Source organism: Streptopelia decaocto (assembly GCF_964273445.1).
Source record: "Streptopelia decaocto genome assembly, chromosome: 13".
In the NCBI taxonomy this organism is placed as follows: domain Eukaryota; kingdom Metazoa; phylum Chordata; class Aves; order Columbiformes; family Columbidae; genus Streptopelia; species Streptopelia decaocto.
The window spans coordinates 13,156,311-13,178,832 of NC_138668.1; the positions used below are offsets into that span (position 1 = coordinate 13,156,311).

The 22,522-nt window shown below is 54.3% G+C and overlaps 2 protein-coding genes across 2 annotated transcripts; both read left to right on the plus strand.

The window, feature by feature from the left end:
* On the plus strand, nt 1-17,472 carry PGAP6 (post-GPI attachment to proteins 6). Its single transcript, XM_082064311.1, has 13 exons — nt 1-160; nt 4,138-4,315; nt 5,917-6,124; nt 6,211-6,344; nt 6,726-6,991; nt 8,205-8,533; nt 9,262-9,355; nt 9,912-10,035; nt 10,723-10,859; nt 13,317-13,495; nt 13,962-14,108; nt 14,513-14,629; nt 15,136-17,472. Exons 1-13 carry the CDS (start codon nt 67-69, stop codon nt 15,430-15,432), a joined length of 2,304 nt encoding a protein of 767 aa, XP_081920437.1. The 5' UTR covers nt 1-66; the 3' UTR covers nt 15,433-17,472.
* A 114-nt stretch (nt 17,473-17,586) lies between these two features.
* Nucleotides 17,587-22,522, plus strand: MRPL28 (mitochondrial ribosomal protein L28). Its single transcript, XM_082064312.1, has 5 exons — nt 17,587-17,923; nt 19,556-19,708; nt 20,274-20,408; nt 21,073-21,159; nt 22,106-22,522. Exons 1-5 carry the CDS (start codon nt 17,636-17,638, stop codon nt 22,187-22,189), a joined length of 747 nt encoding a protein of 248 aa, XP_081920438.1. The 5' UTR covers nt 17,587-17,635; the 3' UTR covers nt 22,190-22,522.

The window sequence follows — 22,522 nt, forward strand, 5'->3', positions numbered from 1 at the left end:
GCGGCGGCGGCGATGGCGCTGCGGGGCGGGCGGCGGGCGGCGATGCCGGGATAGCGCCGGGCGGCCATGGCGGGGGGAGCCGGCCCGCCGCCGCCGCTGCTCCTGCTGCTGCTGCCGCTCCTGGCGCTGCCCGCCGGCCGCGCCAACCGCACCGGCCCCGGTGAGTCCCGGCCGGGGATGGGGGGGGCTCGGGGGCAGTTCGGGGATGCTCCGCGGGGGTCGGGGTTGAGTAGCTTCGCAGAGGAAGCCGGGCTGGGGGGCTTCACTGCCCGCCCGGGGCCGGCGGGGTCCCGGGGGGCAGAGGTGCCGGTGCGAAACCAACGGGGTGATGTGGAAGTGAGCGGGGACTTGTCTGCTGCGCAGCCCCGGCGCCGGTCTGAGCCCCGCAGCTCCTGCCAGGGGTGGCTTTGAGGCGGCTTTGAGGTGGCTTCGTGGTTTCGCGGTGATTTGGGTGGTCGGGGGCTCCATGAACCGGCTCCGGGGGAGCAGCGCTTGTGTCGGGCGCTGCAGAGCAGCGGGAGCTCAGGCCCGGACCCGGAGGGGCTCCTGCTGGCTTTGTGACGGCAGTTGGGCTTTTGCTTGGTTTTGCTTTGTTTTCAGAGTAATTCCCATGCATCAAGGCAGCTGGGCGGGAGCAGGGGCTTCAGCAGAACGGTGGGATGCTCTTCACAGTAGTGCTGGGGGTCTGGGGACCGTGGCGACCGTGCCTGCCCCTCCGGAGGCTCAGCCCGTGGGTGCGGTGGTGCAAAGGTTCGGGGAGGTGAGATTCTTTGACTGCTTCACCCTGTTACGGAGGCAGGCTCACGCCAGCAGTGGCTGTCTGCTATTGATGTTGGTTGTCATTTACTCATAGTCTGCCAGCGTGGAGCTTGCTCCGGGGACCTGATGGGTGAGGTGGCCTTTTGGCCCAGGCCCACCCTCCTCTGGCATCCTGCTGGCTGGCTTTCCAGCCCTGGAGAGCTACCCCGTGCTGCAGGTTGGTTTGTCTCGGCGCCGTCCCGCCGGCTGGGGAATGACCCCATAGGGTCAGGTCTGGGAGCTGGAGAGATCAGCACCTCTCCAGAGGAGTGAGGAACCCTCTTTCTGGAACATTTAAAGATGGATTTATGATGTGAGCTAGAGAATAGGGTTTCTGTTACGTTATAAATGGCCAAACATCCTTCCACGTAGCCGTGTCTTGTTCAGAGTCAGACTGATAACCATCTGTATATCTTTTTGCAGCGCCTGCTTTGAAATGAGGGCTTCTTCCTTTTGATGGGAAGCCCTAAAACCAGTAGTCAAAGTATCATTTCCTAAAACTACCATGAGATCATCTTTGGACAAACACATCCAAGCTAATGCAGGTGGCTCTTTATTCTGAAATTCAAATAATGTGTCTCCTCTTTGCATCTATGATTCTATCGTGTTTTGTTTCTTGTCTTAAAAACACTTGCTTATTGCATAATATATTTGAAATCTGCTTTTGTGGAATCTGTATGGGGAGAGGATGGAAACAACATCCATTTGACAACTCCCTTGCTCAGTTTAAAGGCTCGTTGTCCATCATGGGACAGTCCCACACAAGTGGGACTTTCCAGGTGCTGCCATGCTGGCACAGAGCATACTGAATAGATGGGGACAGACACGTACAGAGCACAGCAAATACTAGAGTGCACACTCTCCATGTAAATGGGCTGCCGGTGACCTGTCTTTCTGGCTTTTCCCTGCTGATATTCAGTTTACCTGCCTGTGGTATTTCCTTGTCAGCCCAGCCGGAGGGTGCCCTGGGAGCCGGCTTGCCCGCTCTGGGGGTGCAGCCTGTGAGGGGGGGCTTGGCCAGTTGTCCCTGCGAGAAGCTGTTTGTGAGTGGACTTTGTCCACACCAGGGTTTTGTTGGTACAGCCACAGCTGCTGCTCGCCTGGTCGCAGGCAGCGTGTGGGCAGGGCAGGTCTGCCTGCCCTTGACCTCTTACTGCACTTGAGCTTGCTCTGTGTAATTGGCGAGTACTTAATAAATAGCACTGCTGTTTGCTTGAGGTTTTAATTTTGCAGCCTGCCTGCCTTCTCCTCCCCCAAACCCACACAAATCTTGCTTCGGTTTCCTGAGGACGTGCTGGACCGGTGGTGACCGTGGTGTTGGTGGTGCAGAGCCTGACAGCCAGCGGGGCCGGAGCAGCATGCATGCAGGTGGCCTGATGGGACCTGTGGCATTGAGCAGGACCAGGGCTCTCCCAGCTCTAATCATGCTTTGTGTCCCTGTCTGCCCTTGTCCTGTGCCCAAACATCTCCGTGGACTTCCAGAAACAAACATTCTGTGTGCATGTGGAGTGCAGCTCGGGGTATAGACAACCGATGACTAAAGACTGCTCCCTTCTGTAGCTCCCGTGCATGAAATACAGCTGGGCTCGTAGGGGATCGCAGCCAGCTCTTGGCTGTCATAGCCCACGCACTGCGCTGGCGTTGCAGCCGGGGAGCCTTTGCTTGAAAAGCCCCTTTTGTGGTCTCTGCTCCTTGGTGTCCTGGAGAGCAGCATAACCCTGGTGTGGGGAACACAGCGGGACGGCTCTGCCTGTGGGCTCCTCGCTGTCCTGCCCGGGCTCCCCCTGCCCGATGACCTCGCCTGGCCCCAGCACTGGGGTGCTGCAGCTGCTGCTCCCTTGGCCGGACACGGTGGGCGTGCAGCCGGGGCAGCCACGCTCTTCCTCCACCAGCAAATCCTCCTCTTGGCTTGTGTGGCTGGTATTTCTTGCTTTCCTGTTTCCTCCTTTCCCTGTTGGGTTTGTAGCGTGCCCCGAGGCTTTGGTAACTTGCCAGGGAATGAAAACCATGATTACTGTTCCTGTCTCTTTGCAGTGCCGTGGGTGCAGGCCAGTGTGCATCCTGCTTTGGGGCATGAATCCGGAGTTCCTGCTAGGATTAGGTTCCTCTTGGCATGAAACACATCCCAACACTCTGGTCCTGACTGAGGACTGTTTTCCTCTTTCTTTGGCATCTTTCTTAAACTCCGTTAGGTCTTCTGTGTTTCCAACACGACCCTGTGCAGCAGTGGAGGAAGGCAAGTTAAACCACTCTTGCTGCTTTACTTTCTGAAAGAAATGAGGAATCTGCATCTGAAAGGTGCCACAGTTTCTTCTCACTCTGGGGAAATCCAGAGTAGAAAAGGAGCATCTTGGAGGACTTGGCAGAGATGTGAAGACACTTTCTTCTAGGCCCTTGCTAAGTGTTATGAACCTTGGTTTTGGGTGGGCAGCATGACCTTGGCTCTGCTGTCTCTGTGCGGTTTTGTCCCTTTCTCAACCCTGGTGTGATGTTGCTTTTCCATCCCTGAGTTGCAGTATGACTGGTTTCTTGCTGGCAATAACACTGATGTATAATTTTGCAGGTGAAATCATCGGCAGGCTGGGGATGATCTGTAGGCATAGCTGGACAGAGAGATGGGTGTAGGATCCAGTTAGTTCTAGTGGCACTTTCACTGAATAGCTCTTGTCCTCTTGCATGACCTTTCAGCCTACCCTGGGGCTGTTCTTGCTATCCCAGCAGCCTTTCTTCCAGGTAGGAAAATCTTTAGACTTTGGAAGGTATGTCTGAAAGCAGAGCTAGGTCTGCAGCACGTGAATTTTCATCATGTTGTGCGTCACAGGAAGGCGGCATGTTGTGCAGGACGTGTGTCCTGAGCTGGGTAAGACCGATAACATCAGCCTGGGCACTCAGCAGAGACAAACAAGGGCACAGCTCTTGCCTGTTGGCACCATAAACTGCTCGCAACCATCTGCTCTGCGCTGTTTGACCCAGGGTTTGCTGCTGCCTACTCCGTCGCCTCTTCTTGTGCCATCAGTTTTTCCTCCTGACCTCTTCCTCCTCCTCCTCAGTGTCTCTGGTGATTGATCATCTTCAGAGCACATCTTGCAGAGCATAGTTAAAGCATCTTTTAGTGCTCTCTGGCTCTGGGTGACCGTTTTGTAGCCGGGGTGTGGGCGGTTCTGGCTGGAGGAACAACGTGGATCACCATGTACCTGGTGGGACTGGGATGAGGAATCAGGGACACAAGTGGCTCTTCTCCAGCAGCATTAAAACTCCCGTTTGCTTGTGTGGGCGCGTGTAGCCCCGCCACCTGCCCCAGCAGCCACCCCAGCATCTGCTGTCCTCTCTCCCTTCCAGATTCCCTGTACATCTCCGAGTACTTCTCTCAGAGCGCCCAGAAGCTGTCCTTCTACAGCTGGTACGGGAACGCCAAGCTCTTCCACTTCCATGTGCCAGAAGACACCGTGCTGCTCCGCTGGCTGCTGCAGGCGTCCCGGGGGAGAGGACCCGAGTGCACCAACATGGAGATCACAGTGTACGTACGTCCCTGGGCAGTGCTTGCCCATGTGGGCTTCCTCTCCTCCTCTTGGCCGTGTTGCTCATGACTGTGGTTGATTGTTTTTAGGAGGCTGTCTGTTTTCCAGTTTCAGCAGGCATATTATAGTTTCTTAATGTACTAGCACTAAATCTGTGTGTTTAAACCTGTAGGAGCATTTCACATTCACGTTACCAGTGGATCTGGGGCTGTCTGTCATATGTAATGCCTAAGAGATGCCTTAAAAACACTGGAGAGATCTTCACAACAAGGCTGGTGTTGCTGCTCATGAGCAAAGGTCTTCCTGGACCTTTCTGTGCCTGGCAGGATCCTGTGCATGGTACCAAAGGATGTGGCAGAAATGCAAGGGGCTCGTGAGGACCTGAACTGATTGGAGACAGACATATTTCCCCAGTACAGACAAACTGAAGAGACTGGAAACACCTTTTGTGAGGGATGTGGGCTGTGTGTGGAGCAGAGGTGGGAGAGGAATGCCAAGTCCTGCAAACACTAGAGCATGGGAAGATTGTGAACTCAGTGCCAGTGAAAGAAACGTAGCTGAAAGCAGTACTTGAGTTGTTAGGGGATTTGAGGTCAAAAACTTGCAGGTGGGGCAAGACTTTGAGCTGTATCTTGGGAAGGTCCCAAGTTTCCTGGGCAGATTGTGCCCTGAGAAACACGTGGGTCTCTGGTACCCACTCCTCAGGGGCCTCAGCAGTGACTGAAGTTTGCTGCTGGGCTTAGACTTCCCTGGTCCGTCCTGGGCACAGACTGGTGCCTTTAGTTGCTGCAGAGCAGCCTGGCACAGATGATCTTCCTACTTTCTGCTTCCCAGAAAGATTTAGTTTGGGGATGTGAGGGGCAAGGCAGCAGCCAAAGGATATCCTGAGAAATTAAGACCAGCTCAAACAGGTTAATAACACGTCACCCGTCACACTTGCTTGCTGGACCTGCTGCATCTGTTGTTCTGTTGCAATGCTCTAGCGGTCCAAAAGCAAGCAAATTTACTGCTGAACTGACTGGCCAAATAAATATCTTGTGTATTACTTAGCTGCGGGCTTTTCTGCTACTTCAGACGTTGAGCTGCTTCTCTGGGAAGGAGAAGTGCTGCTGTGCTGGAGTCAGTCACATGGGCCCTCCTTGATGAGCATCTCTTGAGTCTGCCTGCCTGATTTCCTTGAAAGAGGAAATAGGGAAGATGCAGATCTTAGCTAGAAAATGAAAACTCTTCATCGATGATTTAGCCTATATGGGGAATTTGCTGATGGTTATAGAAAAGAAGTAGTCTTGCAGCTGGGGCTTAGCCTTAGTAAGTGTGGAAATTTGCTTTCAGGCTTGATGGAACCATGTAAATCCTTATCTTAATAAGCAGCCAAGTTAAACCAATCTCTAAATAAATCCTGGATAAGCTAATAGCAGCCTGTCCTCACCAGATGAAAATGATGGCTCTTGTTATCCACTTGAAAATGTGGGTGTTTTCCAGCCTGCTCCTTCTACCATCCCAGGCTAAGCTGGGTGTCCGCTGATGAGTCTGTATCCCAGTTTATCTTGCCAGCACCTTTACATACCTTGATTTATTTACTTTCTGTTTTCTTTTGCAGGCACTTTCGCTACGGAGCCCCTCCTGTAATTAATCCACTGGGCACTCATTTTCCTGCAAATGCAACTGTCCGTCCTTCCTATAACATCAGCATCACTCTGAGCGGTGCTGTGCAAAACACCACCTTTGTGAACGTCACCACCCCTGCAGCTGGAGACTGGTTCATCGCTGCCCATCTCCCTGAGGCTGCTGGCAGGATTGAAGTGAAGGTGAGGGTCCTGGAGAGGGTCTCGGCCATTGTACCCTGCCCGGTGTGTCTTGCCACAGCTGACCCCTCTGCTCTCTCCTCTTGCAGGGTTTCTCCACTCCATGCCACTATGTGTTCCAGGCAGATATGTTTGTGCTCAGACTTGCTGATACGCCTGTTCTGGAGCCTGGTGTTCCCATGCTGCAAACCGTTGTCTCCCCTGCGAAGCCTCTGCATGTGAAGTGAGTGAGAGCAGTGGATGGAGAGATGTGGGGCCACGGGGGGTGGGATTTCCCATGGGTGCTGCTTAGGGGATGCCACTGTTGTTCCCAGGTAGGGCTGGAGCTGGGGGGTCCCCAAGCCAGTTTGCCAGTCTCCCTGCAGCCGTGGTGGGGTTTGCTCAGGGAGCACACGAGCACTGTTATCCAACCCTTCCCAGGTGGTCTTAGAGGTTCAGCTGCAGGAATTTTACTTCTTTGAGATGTTTCTTTCGGGAAGGATTTTCACACAACCAACCAGGGTGATCTAGTTTTTGCCACAAAGCCCCAGGGACTGTGGTGGGTTGTTGGCTGGTTTGTGTTGAGAGTACAAGCTCTGCAAACTGCTGGTCCCTCCTCCCGCAGGGTCTTTGTCCCCAAGCACGCCTCAGGGATGCGGTTTGAACTGCGAAGGTGCGTGACCAGTGAGCAGAAAGCGTGCACTGTGCGGGTAGTGCTGGGCTCCATCACGCTGCCCCAGTCCTTCCAGAAGATTGTCACCTGCACGGGGACTGTCAACTGCAGCCTGGCCCTGCATTCACCCCCCTGGGAGAAGTGGCTGCAGATCATGGTGGAGAGTCTGGGTGCTGCCAATGCCAGTGTGTCAGTGGAGATGCTGGCTTCTTTCACAGGTGGGCTTCCGCTTTCTCTGGCACTGTGGGATGGACCAGAGAGAACTTCGTGTTTACTGTGTCTGTCTTGGACCCTTGGGTGGATATACCGGCCTGCACTCCCCAGCATGCTGGTTGCCTGGGCATAACCTGTGGGGCTGAGACCTGGTTGATGCTTTGGGGTCAAAAGTGACGGCTCCAGTGTTCACCCAAGCGGGATGCTGCCCGGAGCTGTCTGTTTTGGAATGCCTGAAAAGTTTAGGGTCTCTGAAGCAATATTCTCCAAAGGCTGTTTGGGAAACCATGGATGGCTTAAAATCTGGTGAGGAGGATGGTTTTGGGTAGATGCACCAGACTGTAATGATATGTTGACTATCAATTGGCCACAAGCAGGCTACGGACAGCAAACCATCTCACAGAGGTTTCCTTGGGGTAATGTCTTGGGTTGTAGTGAGGGGATGTCACCTTTTCAGGTGACACCTTGTGACTCAGAAGCTCACAAGGTCCTTGTGGCTGTAGTAGGCACCTTTGCATCCTCTTATTACATGACCATAATCCCTGTTTGACTCTTGGAAACTCACCAGCTATTATAGATACATTTTTAAAGTTTTCTGTGCTGGGGGTTTTGCCATCCCCTCCTCAAAGCAGAGCCTCATCCCATGTGCTGGAGGGCCTGGTGCTGGCGGCTGAGTTGGTGGAGGGAGCACTGGAGTCTCAGGGAGCAATGAACAGGCTCCAGCAGTGGGAGTCCAAGTGTCCCACTTGTCTCTGTCTGCCACGACATGATGCCTTGTGCCTGTAGCCGCCTTGGGTCAGCTTCTCTCTTCTGCTCAGCCTTGTCTGCTCACATCTGCAGAACTGGTGGAGATGTGGATGCAGGCTGTGGTTGTGGGACGGCTTAGTGCTGTGCTCTGCCCCTGGCTGTTGAATCCTCCCTGGGCATGTTGGTGTGTTACGGTGCTGTGCATTATCCCTTTCTCTGCTCTCCCACCCCTTCCCGGCAGCTCCAGAGTGCTCCCACTCACTGTCCCATTTTCTAGCTTCCAGATGTGTCCCAGCTTGTGGGTGCTGGAATCCCCCCTGCAAAGGTGGTGCCTTTTGGGGGCTGTGGTGCATGGACCAGCTGAGATACCCCCAGTTCGTGCTCTCACTTGAAGGCCCGAAGCTGCTGGGGCCCTGCCTAGATGAGGTGCCGGTCCTGGCTGTGCTGATTCCTCTCCTTTTTGCATTACAGCTTGCAGACCGGGAAGCACCAGTTCATTCCTGAACTTCAGCAGCCTAAACCAGAGCCAAGCTGGTCCCAGACCAGGCAGCGCAGGAGCAGCGGGGAGCTTGGCTCTCTCTGCTGGAGAGGCTTCTCGCAATGTGTCCCACCAGAGGAGCTTCTGCCTGCAGAACCAGCCCGTCGTGCGTGAGGACCTGGATGTGGTGTCTGTGCGCTACAGGCTCTTGAATGGCCCCACCGTGCCTGTGAACTCCCTCTCCCCGACCCTCGTCCTCCTCAACCTGAACACTGGCATGGACAGCGGGGGTACCCTCGTGGTCAGTCTCCTGCTGAACAAGGTGCGGAGGCTGATGGATGAGGTTGTCTCCCCTTTGCAGGGCTTTGTCCCTGCTCCTGGGCTGGTTTGTCAGCAAACTCCAGGGGTTGTAGGTACCAGTGAGACTACTTCTCTTTTCTTTTTGTTGTCACAAAACACACTGAGCCTGTTTTAGCCACTTCCAGCATGTCCCAGCTGCCAGCTCCAATTCAAATGCCACAGCTTGCTGGCATGTGGTGGCAGTGACGCAGTGGAGATGAAAGGGAAAACAGCTGCAATGCCATCTTCTCCCTGGGAGCCTGGCACCTTGCCACCAGGAGAGGAGACTGAGCAGGGAAACCTGGGGATGTTCCTGCCCAAGTTGCTGATTCCCAGTGACAACCCAAAATCAGCTTCCTGAAATGCTCTGAAACCTCCCGAGGGCTGGAACAGAGCTTAGTGCCCATGTCATGCTGCCTCTGACTTGTGCCACCCTGTGCTCATGCTGAAGGGATGTGTGAGCGTCCCAGCTTTGAGGCAGTTCCCCTCGGGAGATTCTCTTGCCTTTCAGCCGGCACACAACTTGGTGGCAGTGCAGGGTGAGGGGGACACGGGTTTGCCCAAAACCAGCTGCCAAGTTAATGAGCAACCTTGGTCTGCAGGATTTATTGTCGCTTGCTGCTCTGTTATGCCGCGGGCAGTGTGGGAGGTGAACTGGGGGGGAGTTGACATTGGGGCGCTCTGACATGGGACACTGCTCTGTTTGCACAGACATCCATGAGCCTGGCCAATGCCACCGTGGTGGCGTGTGTGAGTGCTGCGTCACCGGTGCTGTCCCTCAATGCCACCCAGAACTGCAGCACAGGTATGAGAGACACTGGCACCTGCCGCCAGCTCAGCGACGCTGTCTCAGGGCTTTGCTTTTAGACCTCATGAGCTGTCAGCTGACTCAGGACTTTGTGGCGTGTCCCAGGGAAGCTGATTTTGGCTCAAGTCCTCCTGAGGTCTTCGTGTTGGCATATGCCCTGGGGTGCAGATGCTAGTCTGGCACTGGGAGTTTGCCTCTGCCAAAGGAAGGTCTGGTTACCAGCCGGGACTCTTCCAGCCTTGTTGGCAGGAGGTTTGGGGATGGTCAAGGCATTGCTGGTGTGCAGAGAAGCTGAGCTCTGCACTGGAGGACTAGCCAAGCAAACAGGCTCTTCAGATGCCCTGTGCTGTCTGGGCAGGTACTGAGAGCTGAGATGAAAGAAAAAACAAGGGTCTTGGGAGCAAGGATCCTCTTCATGCCCCTGGTGCCTCCTGAGGACAGGAGCAAGGAGCCACAGGACCATCTGATTCCTGTGCAACCGATCTCAGCCGGGGATTGCCATGGGTCCTTCTCCCCTAGTCCTGGCCCATCATAGCACCCTCTTTTCTTTAAGCTTTTTTCCAGGGCTACCCTCTGAGTGTGAACGCATCCTCAGCAGAAGCGACGGTGATTGTCCTGTACCCACAGACGGACAACTGGTTCCTCACCCTACAGCTCGTCTGCCCCAAGGGCCAGGGGTGAGTCTGGTGGGTCATCTCACCTGGAGGCTGGTTCAGAGCTCTTTGCCTCCACATCCTGCTGCCCTTGACTAGTGTGAGCAAAACCAAGCCCTGTCCTCACTGCCCTACCCTGGGCTCACTCACCTGGAGGGGTGAAGCTGCGGCTGCAGAGGGGGAGGGAGGCAGGTGGTGGTGCTGACTTGCTCTCTTGTGAGCATCCAAGCAGCTTGTCTGGTGCCGAGCTGGCATATGTCATGCAAACTGTGGGTGGCAGAGCCCGTCTGGATGAGCTTCCCCTTCCCCAGGGGGATTTTGAGGGGATAAATTGATAAATGAAAATGCTGCTGTTGTTACTTTGAGAGGTCTCTGAAGTGCAGGCAGTTGTGCCCATGCTCCTGCTGTTTGCCTGCCTGCCGGATCCTTGCGTGAGAGGCTGAGCACACACTGTAAAACAGTGCTGGTGGTGCTGGGCCTGGATACCGGGGTCTGCTGGGGGCCTGGGGGAGCTGACTGCCCCCTGCATGTCGGGTGGGCAGCGCGAATGGCGAGGGAGCCGACTCTGCTCCCAGCTCCTGGGCGGGCTGGAGAGATCTGAAATAGCAGGGGGCTTGCACGAGCGCAGCTGGACCCTCAGAGCAGAGCGCTCCCTCGGCACGGAGCTGCCCCGAGTGACTGGGTCACCCACACAACCTGCTCCCCTGGCAGTGAATGTAACGCCGCAGAAGCCAAAGTGACTGTCTTCGCATACCTCACCCCCTGCTTCAATGACTGCGGGCCCTACGGCCAGTGCAGCCTCCTGAGAAGACACGGCTACCTCTACGCTGCCTGCAGCTGCAAGGCAGGTGAGTGCATTTTCCTTGGAAGCTTTGCCATCCTTCCCAAAAGGAGGCCACATTTTTTGGTAGTGGTGTTTATGTAGGGGAGCCTGGGGTCTGCCGTGGCTGCCAGGAACAGCCTGAGGTCTCAGTGCCTGCCCCAGTAGCCATCGGCACCTGTGGTGGCCTCTTTGGGAGCATCCTGACTCCACTGATGGTGCTGTGCTTGGGGAGGTGAAGAGCACCCCAGGGGAATGAGGAATCAGGCTGAGCCCAGCTTTCTGCTCAATGGTGGTTTAGCCTCCATCATGGAGACTCACAGGTCCTGGAGAGGTGCTTCTGAGCACCCCCAAAAAGCTCAGGGTGCCAGCAGGGCTGCTGGAGAGTGTGTCAGAGCCTGTGCTGTACAGGGAGATTTGTCACACAGGTTTGTCACGCAGGGTGCGGGTACGGGCTGCGCTGAGCCTGGCTGTGGTCCCTGTCCCTGCTTTGCCGTGGCGCTCTGTCTCCTGCCAGGAGACAGTCCTTGGGCTCAGAGGTGCCCCTGGAGGAGGAACAGCCATGTCAGCTGCTAATTATCTTAATGGCATGAGAAGACTGGGCGGGAGTCAGTGGCGTAGGGAAGATGATAGCTCTGCTGTGCCTGGGTGGGGACATGTACCTGTTCCCAGCAGAAGGACGAGGCACAAAGTGTTTTCACTGCTGCCTTGGCCCTGAGCCAGGATGTCCCTGTGTCTGCTGCAGTGCTGATGGGTGAGGAGTGAGATGGAGAACAGCATCCTGATTTCCCTGAGCGGTGCCAGGTCCTGGGAAGCACAGAGCACCCCAAGGGAACTGGGGAATCAGGCTGAGGACAGCTTTCTGCTGAGTCACTCGGAGCAGAATGCCCCAGCTGCATATTCGTGACCCAGAAATAAGCTGGAGAGGGCAGCAGCCTCCCTGGGCTCTGCCTGGCAGGGAGCTGGATTAGGGGCAGGTTTCTGGCTGGGTTTCTGGTGGCACTGGAATGGGATGGATGCCACTTTTAACTCTGCTCATTGGCATACCCAGGCTGCCCTGTGAATGACCTCCTTTCCCCAAAAGAAGGGCATGGGTATCCTGATCTTGAATTAAAATAATTAAAATTAAAAAGAAAAGTGGGGGGGAAGGAAAAAGGGCAGGTTTGTGTTTGTAGACTGTCTCAGCACAGTCCTTGGTATGGCATCAGCAGGCTGAGCCCTGACCCCCATGCCAAGCCCGGAGTGTGCACTGTCCTCCAGGATGATCACTGCCCTGGTCCTGCTGACCACACTATTCCTGATACAAGCCAAGATGCTGTTGGCTTTTTTGGACACCTGGGCACACGCTGGCTAGCATTCAGCCGCTGTTCACCAACACTCCCAGATCCTTTTCTGCCAGGCAGCTTTTCAGCCACTCTACCCGAGCCTGTAGCGCTGCCTGGGGTTGTTGTGACCCAAGTGTGGGACCTGGCACTTGGTCTTGTTGAACCTCATACAATTGGCCTCAGCCCAATGATCCAGCTGGTCCAGATCCCTCTATGTGGCCATCCCACCCTCCAGCAGATCAACATTCCCACTCGGTGTCATCTGCAATCTTAGTAAGGGTGCACTCGATCCCCTCATCCAGATCATTGATAAAGAGATTAAACAGAACTGGCCCCAATAATGAGCCCTGGGGAACACCACTCGTGACCGGCCACCAACTGGATTGGACTCCATTTACCACAACTCTTTGGGCCTGACCATCCAGCCAGCTCTTTACCCAGCAAAGAGTACGCCCTTCCAAGCCATGAGCTGCCAGTTTCTCCAGGAGAATGCTGTGGGAAATGGTGTCAAAGGCTTTACTCAAGTCCAGGTACACAACCTCCACAGCCTTTCCCTCATCCACTAGACAGGTCACCTTGTCACAGAAGGAGATCAGGTTGGTCAAGCAGGACCTGCTTTTCATAAACCCATGTTGACTGGGCCTGCTTGCCTGGTTGTCCTGTACGTGCCGCAGGATAATCTGTTCCCTGACCTTCTCCAGGACCAAGGTCAGACTGACAGGCCTGTAATTCTCTGGATCCTCCTTCTGGCCCTTCTTGTAGATGGGCATCATGTTTGCCAGCTTCCAGTCAACTGGGACCTCCCTGGTGAGCCGTGAGTTACTGTAGGGGTGAAAAGTATTCGCCTGGACAGATCCATGGTGTCCAGAATGGACCCATGCAGAACAGGAATGGCCCCTGCTACATGAGAGCAACCCTGTGGGTTGTCCTCAGAGCAGACACGGGGCTCTGCTGAGGTTCTCCAAGACTTACCACAGCAGAGTATGTGATGAGTAATGGGACCATCCTGAGAACAAGAGTGTGGGTGGCTGATGGAGACAAGGCTCAGAGATAGTCCTGGGGCGTGATTGCTTTTTCTGAGGAGTCCCAAGCTTTTGATGGGTGCTGTGTGGGGACGAGGCAGGGCATGCAAGATCCAAACAAGTCTCTCTGCTCCACAGGTTGGGGTGGGTGGAGTTGCACAGACGATACCAAGGCCCAGTCTGTTGGTGCACAGAACCTGGCCACCCTCCTGCTCACCCTGAGCAACTTCATGTTCCTGCCAGCAATAGCAGTTGCTGTCTATCGCTACTACCTGGTGGAGGCCTCCGTCTACACCTACACCATGTTCTTCTCCACGGTAGGGATTACTTTTAGTTGGGTCCCCTGCCAGCTCCCCCTGAGCATCAGGGATGCTGTATCAGGCTGAAGTCCTTGGTGGAGCAGTCCATCCTGGAGCTCCACAAAGAGCTTCTAGGATTGAGGACAAGCACCTCCGTGGACATGTCCTGCCCCTTCAGAGCTTGGTGGGAGCGTTACTTTGACTGGGCTCTTCCACCCACACTGCGGGTGCTCGTATTTGGGGGTGGAACCCCATGGAGCAGAGACAGAGTTGGAGCTTTGCTGTCCTGGGAGCTCTCGGCTGCTGCTGGGAGGGTGCTGCTCTCATCTGCTTCCCCTAATGCCACGGTGGTTTGGTGGAGCTTCCTAGAGGCACTGCCAAGAGGGATCCTGGCTGCCATGGGCTGAGCCTTTTCCTGCCTCTCCAGAAAGCCAGGTGCTGCTGCTGGATTCATGCTGGTCTTTGCTTTTGTCCCTGGCTCCAGTTCTACCACGCGTGTGACCAGCCAGGCATCGCGGTGATGTGCATCATGGACTACGACACACTACAGTACTGTGACTTTTTGGGCTCCGTGGTGTCCATCTGGGTGACGATCCTGTGCATGTCCCGGGTGAAGAAGATTCTGAAATACGTGAGTGTCAGGTAACCCCATGCAGCACAACTAGACGTGAGCCAGTGGAGCCACGGATGGCCATGCCGAGCCCTCTCATGGCTGTATTTTAATTGCACAGCCCAGCCTGGTGACAAAGCCTGTTTGTCACCCAGTGCCACCCTGACTTTTAAACCAGTGGGTTGTTTTGTCCCTGGAGTTTTGATTGTGAACCTGCGTGTTTGTAGAGGCTGCGCCTGAGGGGAACTAAGATTTGTGGGAAAGGTTTGTGGGTCCTCTGGTTTCTCCTGAAGGTGCTGCTGTGCATCCTGCCCGCACACAGGGCTGGGTGGCCAGCAGGGAAGGTCCTCCCTGCCTGTGGCATGGCTGGCCACGCTCTGGCAGCAGGTGAGCTGCTGCTGACAGCCATGGTGTCTCATTCCCAGGTCCTTTTCATCTTGGGGACCCTGTTAATTGCCATGTCCCTGCAGCTGGACCGCAGAGGGGTGTGGAACATGATGGGTCCCTGCCTCTTTGCCCTTGTCATCATGATTGCAGCGTGGGTAAGTACAGGCAGCCAGGCAGGATCTGTTGCCTTTATCTCCCCTCCAGAGAGTGATGGTGGCAGAGCAGACCCCAGGCTCTGGCCCATCCACAGGCGGGGCCTGATCAACTTGAAGCACCCATGTTGTGGGAGGGCAGGGCAAGGGATTCACTTTCCACCCCTCCAGAAATCCCCCACTGCAGGTCTCAGCAGGGTCCAGCTGCTGCAGCTCCAGCTGAGCGCCTGCCTGGGGCTGGGCTGCTGTCCCACACCGGCTGGCGGTGCCTGTGTCCCGGGCAGGAGCGGTGCCATAGCCACTGTCCTCTGTGTGCTGGGCTGCGGTGCCACAGCTGGACAGGGGCTCTTGCACACAAGAGATGGGCCCAAGAAGCGAGGAGCCTGAATTTCTCGCAGCCTCTTGCTGTGAGGTTGGCAGACGGTCCTGCGTCAAGCAGTGCTGCCTGTCGTCCCCCTGCCTAATCTTCTTCTTGGCTACTTGACCCTCCTGTGCTCTCCTACCTCCAGGTTCACCACGGGGTGAAGCGCAGACACTGCTACCCCTCCTCGTGGAAGCGCTGGGTTTTCTACCTCCTCCCAGGGATCACCTTGGCTTTCATCGCCATCTCAGTGTATGCATTCATGGAAACCAATGAGAACTATTACTACACCCACAGCATCTGGCATGTGCTGGTGGCTTGCAGCGTTGCGTTCCTGCTTCCTCCTCGGGACAAGCATAAGAAGCCCTGGGCCTGGTCACAGAAGCTGACTTGTCGCTATCAGATCTGCCAGAACGACCGTGAGGAGCTCTATGCTGTGACCTGAACCTGCTCAGCTCCCTGTGGCAGAGGTGGAGGGCTGGTGGGGTTGCTCTTTGCCTGGGCTGCCCCTCTCTCACACATCAGCCATCCTCTTACATGCTCATTCGCTGGCCAGGGGAGCACAGTATGGACCAAGTTTAAAGATGAAGATGGTGGGCTTGTCTTGTGAAGACGAGTCTGAGGCCACCTCTGCTCTTCTGCTGGGATGGGGCAGGTTCTTTGTGGTTCTGCATCAAGGAATAGCCTGTCCCTCACCTCCCTGTGGCCCGGGGGGAAATCGCCAACCCTTCTCCTCCTGCTGCATCCATGAGGCTTGTGCTTAGCCTACGCTGAGCTGGAGCCAGGGTGTTGGCTGCTGGGCTCTTCCCTGCACCCCTGTCCTAGCAGAGGGCTGGGGGATGGGGATTTCTCCTGCCATCCTGCAATCAGCATTTGAACCCAATAGAAGAACAGGTTTCTTCTGATCTGGGGCACAAATGCTGCTGCACACCCTTGGTGCTGATGAGGAGGGAGGAAGCTGCTCTTGGTGTGTGCTGGGCCCATGGCTGCTGTCAAAACGGGGGTCTGGACCCACTCTGCCCGTGAAACAGGTGGTGCTGCTCGGACCTGGTCCAGATTCTGCGGGACAAGGACAAGGCCAGGACTTGTGCCTGGATTCAGGATCACACTTGGCATGAATGTGAAAAAAAAAAAATGCAGGGACGTGCAAGAGGCATTGGCAGCATCTCACCCGGAGCTGTGAAACCCACAGCGGCACAGGGTTTAGTCTGAGTGTAACTTTAGCTCTCTTAGCTCATCTGGAAGGAGCCAGGCTGCTGCACCACATCCCTTCCTCTCTCGGTGTTCAGGTATTCGCCATCTTCCTCCCTTTTACGGGTTCGGCGTGTGCATGGGTCTGCCTGGGCTTTGGTCCAGGGTGACGTCCGAGCTGCCCCCCAGCTCCTCCAGCCTGCTGTGCCACGGGGCTGGACGTGCTGGGGAGTCACAGCCAAGCTGAGGCCACCGGTAGTGTCCCCCCTGCCAGGGACATGGCCATGGGCTCCCCAGGTGGCTGCGGGCTCCTTGGACGTGTCTGTCTTGCCTCAGCCTTTGCAGAAAGCAAAGGCAGAAACTTGGCAGCCAGGAGAGTTGTCTTTGCTCATCCTTAATCTCTAGATAAGGGCTCACATACATCGTTCCTGCTGGTTTGTCCCAGCTGTGGTCAGTGAGGTGTGTGTGCTGCTGCCTGTGCGCAGAGCCCCTCAGGTGACTTTGGGGAGGAAAGAGCTATTAATGAAGGACTTGCCTCCTTGTTTGTAGGAAACAGGGTCAGTTCTTTGCATTGAGAAGCGTCCAGCTTTCTGCTCAGCTCTGCACTTTATCCCTCTCCCTCCCCATCCGCTGCAAACTCCGACTTCTAAGCAGACGCAGGACGAGCGAAGGGCGCTCACCTGCACCCAGCGATGCCGTCACCCTCGTCCCCCGCGTTTCCTTTTGCTGCTGCCGTCCACGACACCAGCAGCATGGTAGGAGCGGGGGACACGGGCCCTCAGCTCTTCCTTGAACTTTTATCACTTTTAGGCACTTTTTGCCCCCCTCTCAGTTTGCACAGTGGCGTTGCAGCCCCAGCCCTGTGGCAGGCGACTGCTGCTCCTTCCAGCCGTGCCAGGCTGCCGGTCTGGCCCGGTGCTGCCGGTTACCGGAGAAAGCAATAATTCAATAATTCCTGCTGGGGATTTTCCTTCAGTGGCTTCTGTGCTGCAAAGCAGGAGAAGCTTTGGGGCGAGAAATCCCACTAACATGATTGTTTATTTTGTATTTGATCGTTTATTTTGTGTTTGATTGTTGAAATTCTGCTCCCCCCCCAACTCCCCACGAAGGTTGTGTTAGGTGCCTGGGGGAGTGGGTTGTTTAATTATTTTGGGTAAAATCTGAGCAAATGTCTAGGGGAAAAAAAAAAAAAAAAGGTTATTTTTTTTCTTTGCTGTTAATACCTGTGATTATTTTATACGGTAAATTTTAAAGCTTACGGTTTTATAATTTAATAAAGGTATTTGAGGGCAAACCGTGGCGCTGGAGGTGACGCGGGCGCGCTCGGGGCGGAACGCGGGCGCGGCGCGGCCCCTGCCGGCCGCCGTCGTCGTGTCCCCCGCGGCCCGTCCGCGCCAGCCAATGGGAGGCGGCTGCGGCCCCGGTTCCGGCGGGCGGGAGCGGAAGCGGCGGTGGCGATGCCGCTGCACCGGTTCCCGCCGCGGCTCTGGGCCGCCATGCGGCTGCGGGAGGGCATCTGCGCGCGGCTGCCGCAGCACTACCTGGACGCGCTGCAGGACGACACGCCGCCCACCCCCGTGCACTGGCGGCCGCTGGGGGTGCGCTACCGGCGGAACCCGCGCACCGGGGAGCGGGAGCGGGTGCAGGACGTGCCGGTGCCGGTGTATCTGCCGCCCGCCGCACACGAGGGGCTGTGGGGCGGCGAGGGCTGGATCCGCGGCTTCCGGTACGCGCGCAACGACAAGGTGAGCGCTGCGGGCCTTCCGGTGGCCGGGAACCGCCCGCCCCGTGTCGTTAGTCATTAGTGGGTCTTGAAAGAAAACTTAGCTAGATATTGTGAACTGACAGTCATGCGAAACAGAATTAGCAGCGTCTTCTTTCGTATGTGTCAAGTGAGAACAACCAACGGTAGGACAAGGGGCAATGGGTTCAAACTGGAACACAGGAGGTTCCACTTAAATATGAGAAGAAACTTCTTCTCAGTGAGGGTGTCAGAGCCTGGCCCAGGCTGCCCAGGGGGTTGTGGAGTCTCCTTCTGTGCAGACATTGCAACCCGCCTGGACACCTTCCTGTGTAACCTCAGCTGGGTGTTCCTGCTCCATGGGGGGATTGCACTGGATGAGCTTTCCAGGGCCCTTCCAACCCCTGACACTCTGGGATTCTGTGAATAGTGAAGAAGGAACATAGCAAACAATTATTCTGCCAATACAATAGGCTCAGGCAGCATGTCTCAGCAAAGCAAATTTTTAATAACAATATTGTAAGACCGGGTGTTCTACCTAAAGGTAGGCACACATAATGGGGCAAAAAGCCCCTGCTTATATCCCCCCAAAATCCCAGCCGCAGTTTCCCTCCCCTGTTCCCCATTGGTTGGGTACTGCAGGGTTTACAGACACATACAATACCCTTCTACTTATCAATCTATTTAAGATATGGATTCCTGGAACTTTGGCTGCACTTCCCCCTAAATAAACTTGTAAATACAGGTATCTGTATGTATACAGATGTCCGTATATATTCTGGGAAGAGACTGTGTTTTACATTAAGGATTCATAGTCCTTCCCCCTGCTGGGGTCAGGTGCCAGGTCCTCAGTTATGTAAAAACAACAGTTCTTTGTTAAACATTCCTTACAGGATCATATTTTTCAGTCTGCTTCGGAGACTTTTAGCCATTGGTCCATGCAAAATTTCACAACAGACAGTAGCTACACGAATTATTTAATATATTTCATTTTAGCTTAAATATCTATTCACTATTAAGACACAGGGTGTTTCAAAAAGATGGACCCAACTTGAAATGACGACTGTTTTGAAATTGGGTCCATCTTTTTTAAACACCCTGTATATCTTCAATAAGAGACTTCTCAATCAGAATTCATATTTTTTCCTGATACAGTGGCTACAAATACAGTGGGAATCTGTGTCAGACCATATTTTTCCCTCCTGAGTAGGCCATGTGTGATGTGTAAGCTACTCAGTGACTCAGTTTGATATAGCAGTATAACATATATATACACTCAATTAGTATGCCACATATCACAGCCTAATATATTTATCATTCACAAAAATGACCGAGATGCACACCCCTAAAAATGCATGATTCAGTGCTCTTATTTAGGAAATGGCATTAAGTCAGTCATCAAGCTCTATGTGCTTCTGTTTCACTAAATACAAAGCTTGCTTTAAAAAAGGATGCGTGTCTCCCAAAGAAAGAGCTAAAAATAGTTGAAATTTTGAACTTAACCCTGTCCTGGATTTGGATAGCTGGTGATTTGTAAGACTCATGTTTGATTATTAGAAGATAAATTCATAGGGCTCCTCCGTGTCCCGGGCCCCCCGGCCCCTGGGGCGGGTGCTCAGGGCCCCTCTCTGCCCAGCTCTCCACCCGGCTGCCCAAGACGTGGAAGCCGCAGCTGTTCGAGCGACAGTTCTACAGCGAGATCCTGGATGCCACGCTCACCATCACCGTCACCATGCGCACCCTGGACCTCATCGACCAAGCCTACGGCTTCGACTTCTACATCCTCAAGGTCAGGCCCCGTGCTTGGGGGCTGGCGGGTGTCTGCTGCGGGTCGTGTGTCAGCGCAGGGCTAAAGCTTTGAGCGTAGCATGGAAGGTGTTGGTCTCTTCTCCCAAGTAACAAGTGATAGGATGAGAGGAAGTGGTCTCAAGTTGTGCCAGGGGAGGTTTAGATTGGATATTAGGAAGATTTTCTTCACAGAAAGGGTTGTGAAGCGCTGGAACAGGCTGCCCAGGTGGAGTCACCATCCTTGGGGGTGTTTAAAAAATGTTTAGATGAGGTTTTTAAGGAACATGGTTTAGTGCCCAAGTTAGAGTATGGTTGGACTCAATGATCTTAAGGGTCTCCTCCATCCAAAATAATTCTATGACTAAAGTCCTGAGACTTAAAGATCAGAAGTATGATCAAATTAGCTCCAGAACAAATCCAAAGGATCTTTTGCTTTTTATGATCTGCATCCTGAGAGGCTGTATAGTGTGTGGATAAACCACCAGTGTTGTCTATATGGTAGTAAACTCACACGTTCTCCAGCAGCTGGTCTCTTGGTGCATTTTAACATCAGACTCTTTCTCCAGACTCCAAAAGCCGATATGTGCTCGAAGCTTGGGATGGATTTGAAGCGAACGATGCTGCTGCGACTTGCACGGCGGGATCCTAAACTGCATCCCGATGACCCAGCCAGAAGAGAGGCGATCTATAACAAGTACCAGGTGGGTGCCTGCCCTGCAGTCCCTGCCCTGCTGTCTACAGTGATGTTTGCTAGTTGTCCAGGCTGGTAACACCCTAATCACCCTATCACAGCACAAAACAGTGTTAACGCTCCTGTGTTTAGGGTTAAGGGTATGGGCAAAGGAGATCTAAACATCGTTTGTCAAGTTTTTCATGTCCCTCTGTGGGACGCTAATTTCTGTACTGATCACTTAGGGTGGCGAAATCCTGTATTTTTGCTGTGAGCACAGCCAGCGAGGGTCTGCAATAAGCTCTGGTAGGAGGTGGCACTGCCAAGAGCAGTGAGAATTTGTGCTGACACCGCAGCAAGGAGCCCAGGCTGCCTGTGTGCAGGGTGGTTTTGTGCGGCTGGTGATGGTTTTCAGCACAGAAACACCAGCAGCATCCACGGCCCATGGATTTGTGCTGAGAAACAGCCCCAGAACCACACAAAGGAGAGACAGGACTGATCAGAGGAAGCAGGACCCTTGCACGGGGAGAGAGGAGAAGTGGATTTTGGTTGCCAGAAATGAGGGAACAGTGTTTTAAGATTTGTCCATAATAACATTCTTAGTGGATTGCATGTTTGTGTGAGTTGGGCATAGAGAGGATTTGCGTCTTAGTCACCTGGAAGGACTGTACCACCTGCCCCTTCTTCTATCACAGGAGTTTGCGATCCCAGAAGAGGAAGCTGAATGGGTTGGCTTGAGTTTAGAAGAAGCAATAGAAAAACAGAGGCTACTAGAAAAAAAGGTGAGTTCCTGAGGCTGTGCTTGGCACCCAGGTACCTTAGCTGTGTTGGGCTGCAGGTCCAGCTCATCTTCTGAGCAGCTTGAGCTCTCCTGAGCAATGGAAATTGTGCTCCGAAACTCCTGAGCAGCCGCATGAGCCCAGTTAAACTTGGGTGCACAAAACAAGGGGCTAAATTTAAGCAGATTGTAAAACCAGATCCCCCAATGCAGAGAGAGATATATAGGACGATGGCTCATAACTCCTGCCCTTTTGCATGAGCATCTTTGGTTTGTTCTGCTGTACTTCTTGTGCTTTGAGACACACAGACACAAGCCCAGGGCTCACTGGGTTTGTGACCCTCTGTCGCTGCAGCTTGCTTTTTAGAAGCAATATGCAGAGGAGGGTGCACCAGAGAGCTGCTGGTGGGGTAAAGGGCTTCCTGGGGTGGTGGGGTCTCTTGGTGACATCTTCCCCAGATCTGTTGGCTCCTGTTGTGGCTGCAGCAGAGGCAGAGGTTGGGGGCACTGAGTGCAGGAGGTGGTGCTGCACCCCAAACCCTGCAGGCCCCAGCTTCTGCAAGGGGCAAGTTCTCCCAACGTGCTTTAGTACAGCTCTGATTGAGGGCAATGTGAGGAGGGAAGCAAGTTTTTTTTAGAGGAAAATGGATCCCTGGGAGCTGCTGATGATTCTCATCTGTGGGCAGGACTGGGAGAGCTGCTGAACATCCCCCACAGGTGCCTGTCATCTTTGGGGCAGGGTCCCAGAGCTGAGCAGCAGCTGTTTCTGGAGGAGCAGCACAGCAGGTTGTCTTGTTCTGCCACTGAAAAAACCCTGGCACATCTTCCTCCGGTTTTAGTCGTTACTGCTTCTGCAGCACTGGCTCCCTGGGCTTGCTGTTACATTTCACCCTTGCTGCTGCTGCTCAGGTTCACTCATTTTAAGTGGTTTACCCTCTGCTTTGTTTCAGGACCCTGTCCCACTCTTTAAAGTGTATGCTGAAGAGCTCGTCAACCAACTGAAAGAACAGGAGCTGCAGAAGCAGCAGAAGTAGAAACCTTTGGAGTAAAACCCCTGCTGCAGATCAGGCTGTAGGGTTCAGCAAGTTCTGCCTGAACCACGCTGTGTGGAAGGGGCCACATGAAGAGCGTTCCCAGGAGCATGTTGCAGTTACTGAGATCTAATGACAGTCTAAGTTCAGTGAGCAACTGCTCCCGTGGGCCAAGGAAAGAATTTCTGTCCTGTGGCCTCTGGAAGCATTCTCGTAAGACTGACTTCATGTGGTTCTTCTGCCTGTGCAAGGAGTTGGCTGCTGTCGAGGGCTTTATCATGATACAAAATGAAATATGCGTTTTGGGAATATCAGTAAACTTTTCTCTGATCCTCA

Excerpts from the sequence above, each read along its gene's own strand:
- PGAP6 (XM_082064311.1), top strand. The coding sequence starts at position 67 with ATGGCGGGGGGAGCCGGCCCGCCGCCGCCGCTGCTCCTGCTGCTGCTG. Across the intron at positions 8,534-9,261 it reads TCAGTCTCCTGCTGAACAAG|ACATCCATGAGCCTGGCCAA; the intron begins GTGCGGAGGCTG and ends CTGTTTGCACAG. Across the intron at positions 10,860-13,316 it reads TGCCTGCAGCTGCAAGGCAG|GTTGGGGTGGGTGGAGTTGC; the intron begins GTGAGTGCATTT and ends TCTGCTCCACAG.
- MRPL28 (XM_082064312.1), top strand. The coding sequence starts at position 17,636 with ATGCCGCTGCACCGGTTCCCGCCGCGGCTCTGGGCCGCCATGCGGCTG. Across the intron at positions 17,924-19,555 it reads GGTACGCGCGCAACGACAAG|CTCTCCACCCGGCTGCCCAA; the intron begins GTGAGCGCTGCG and ends CTCTCTGCCCAG. Across the intron at positions 19,709-20,273 it reads TCGACTTCTACATCCTCAAG|ACTCCAAAAGCCGATATGTG; the intron begins GTCAGGCCCCGT and ends CTCTTTCTCCAG.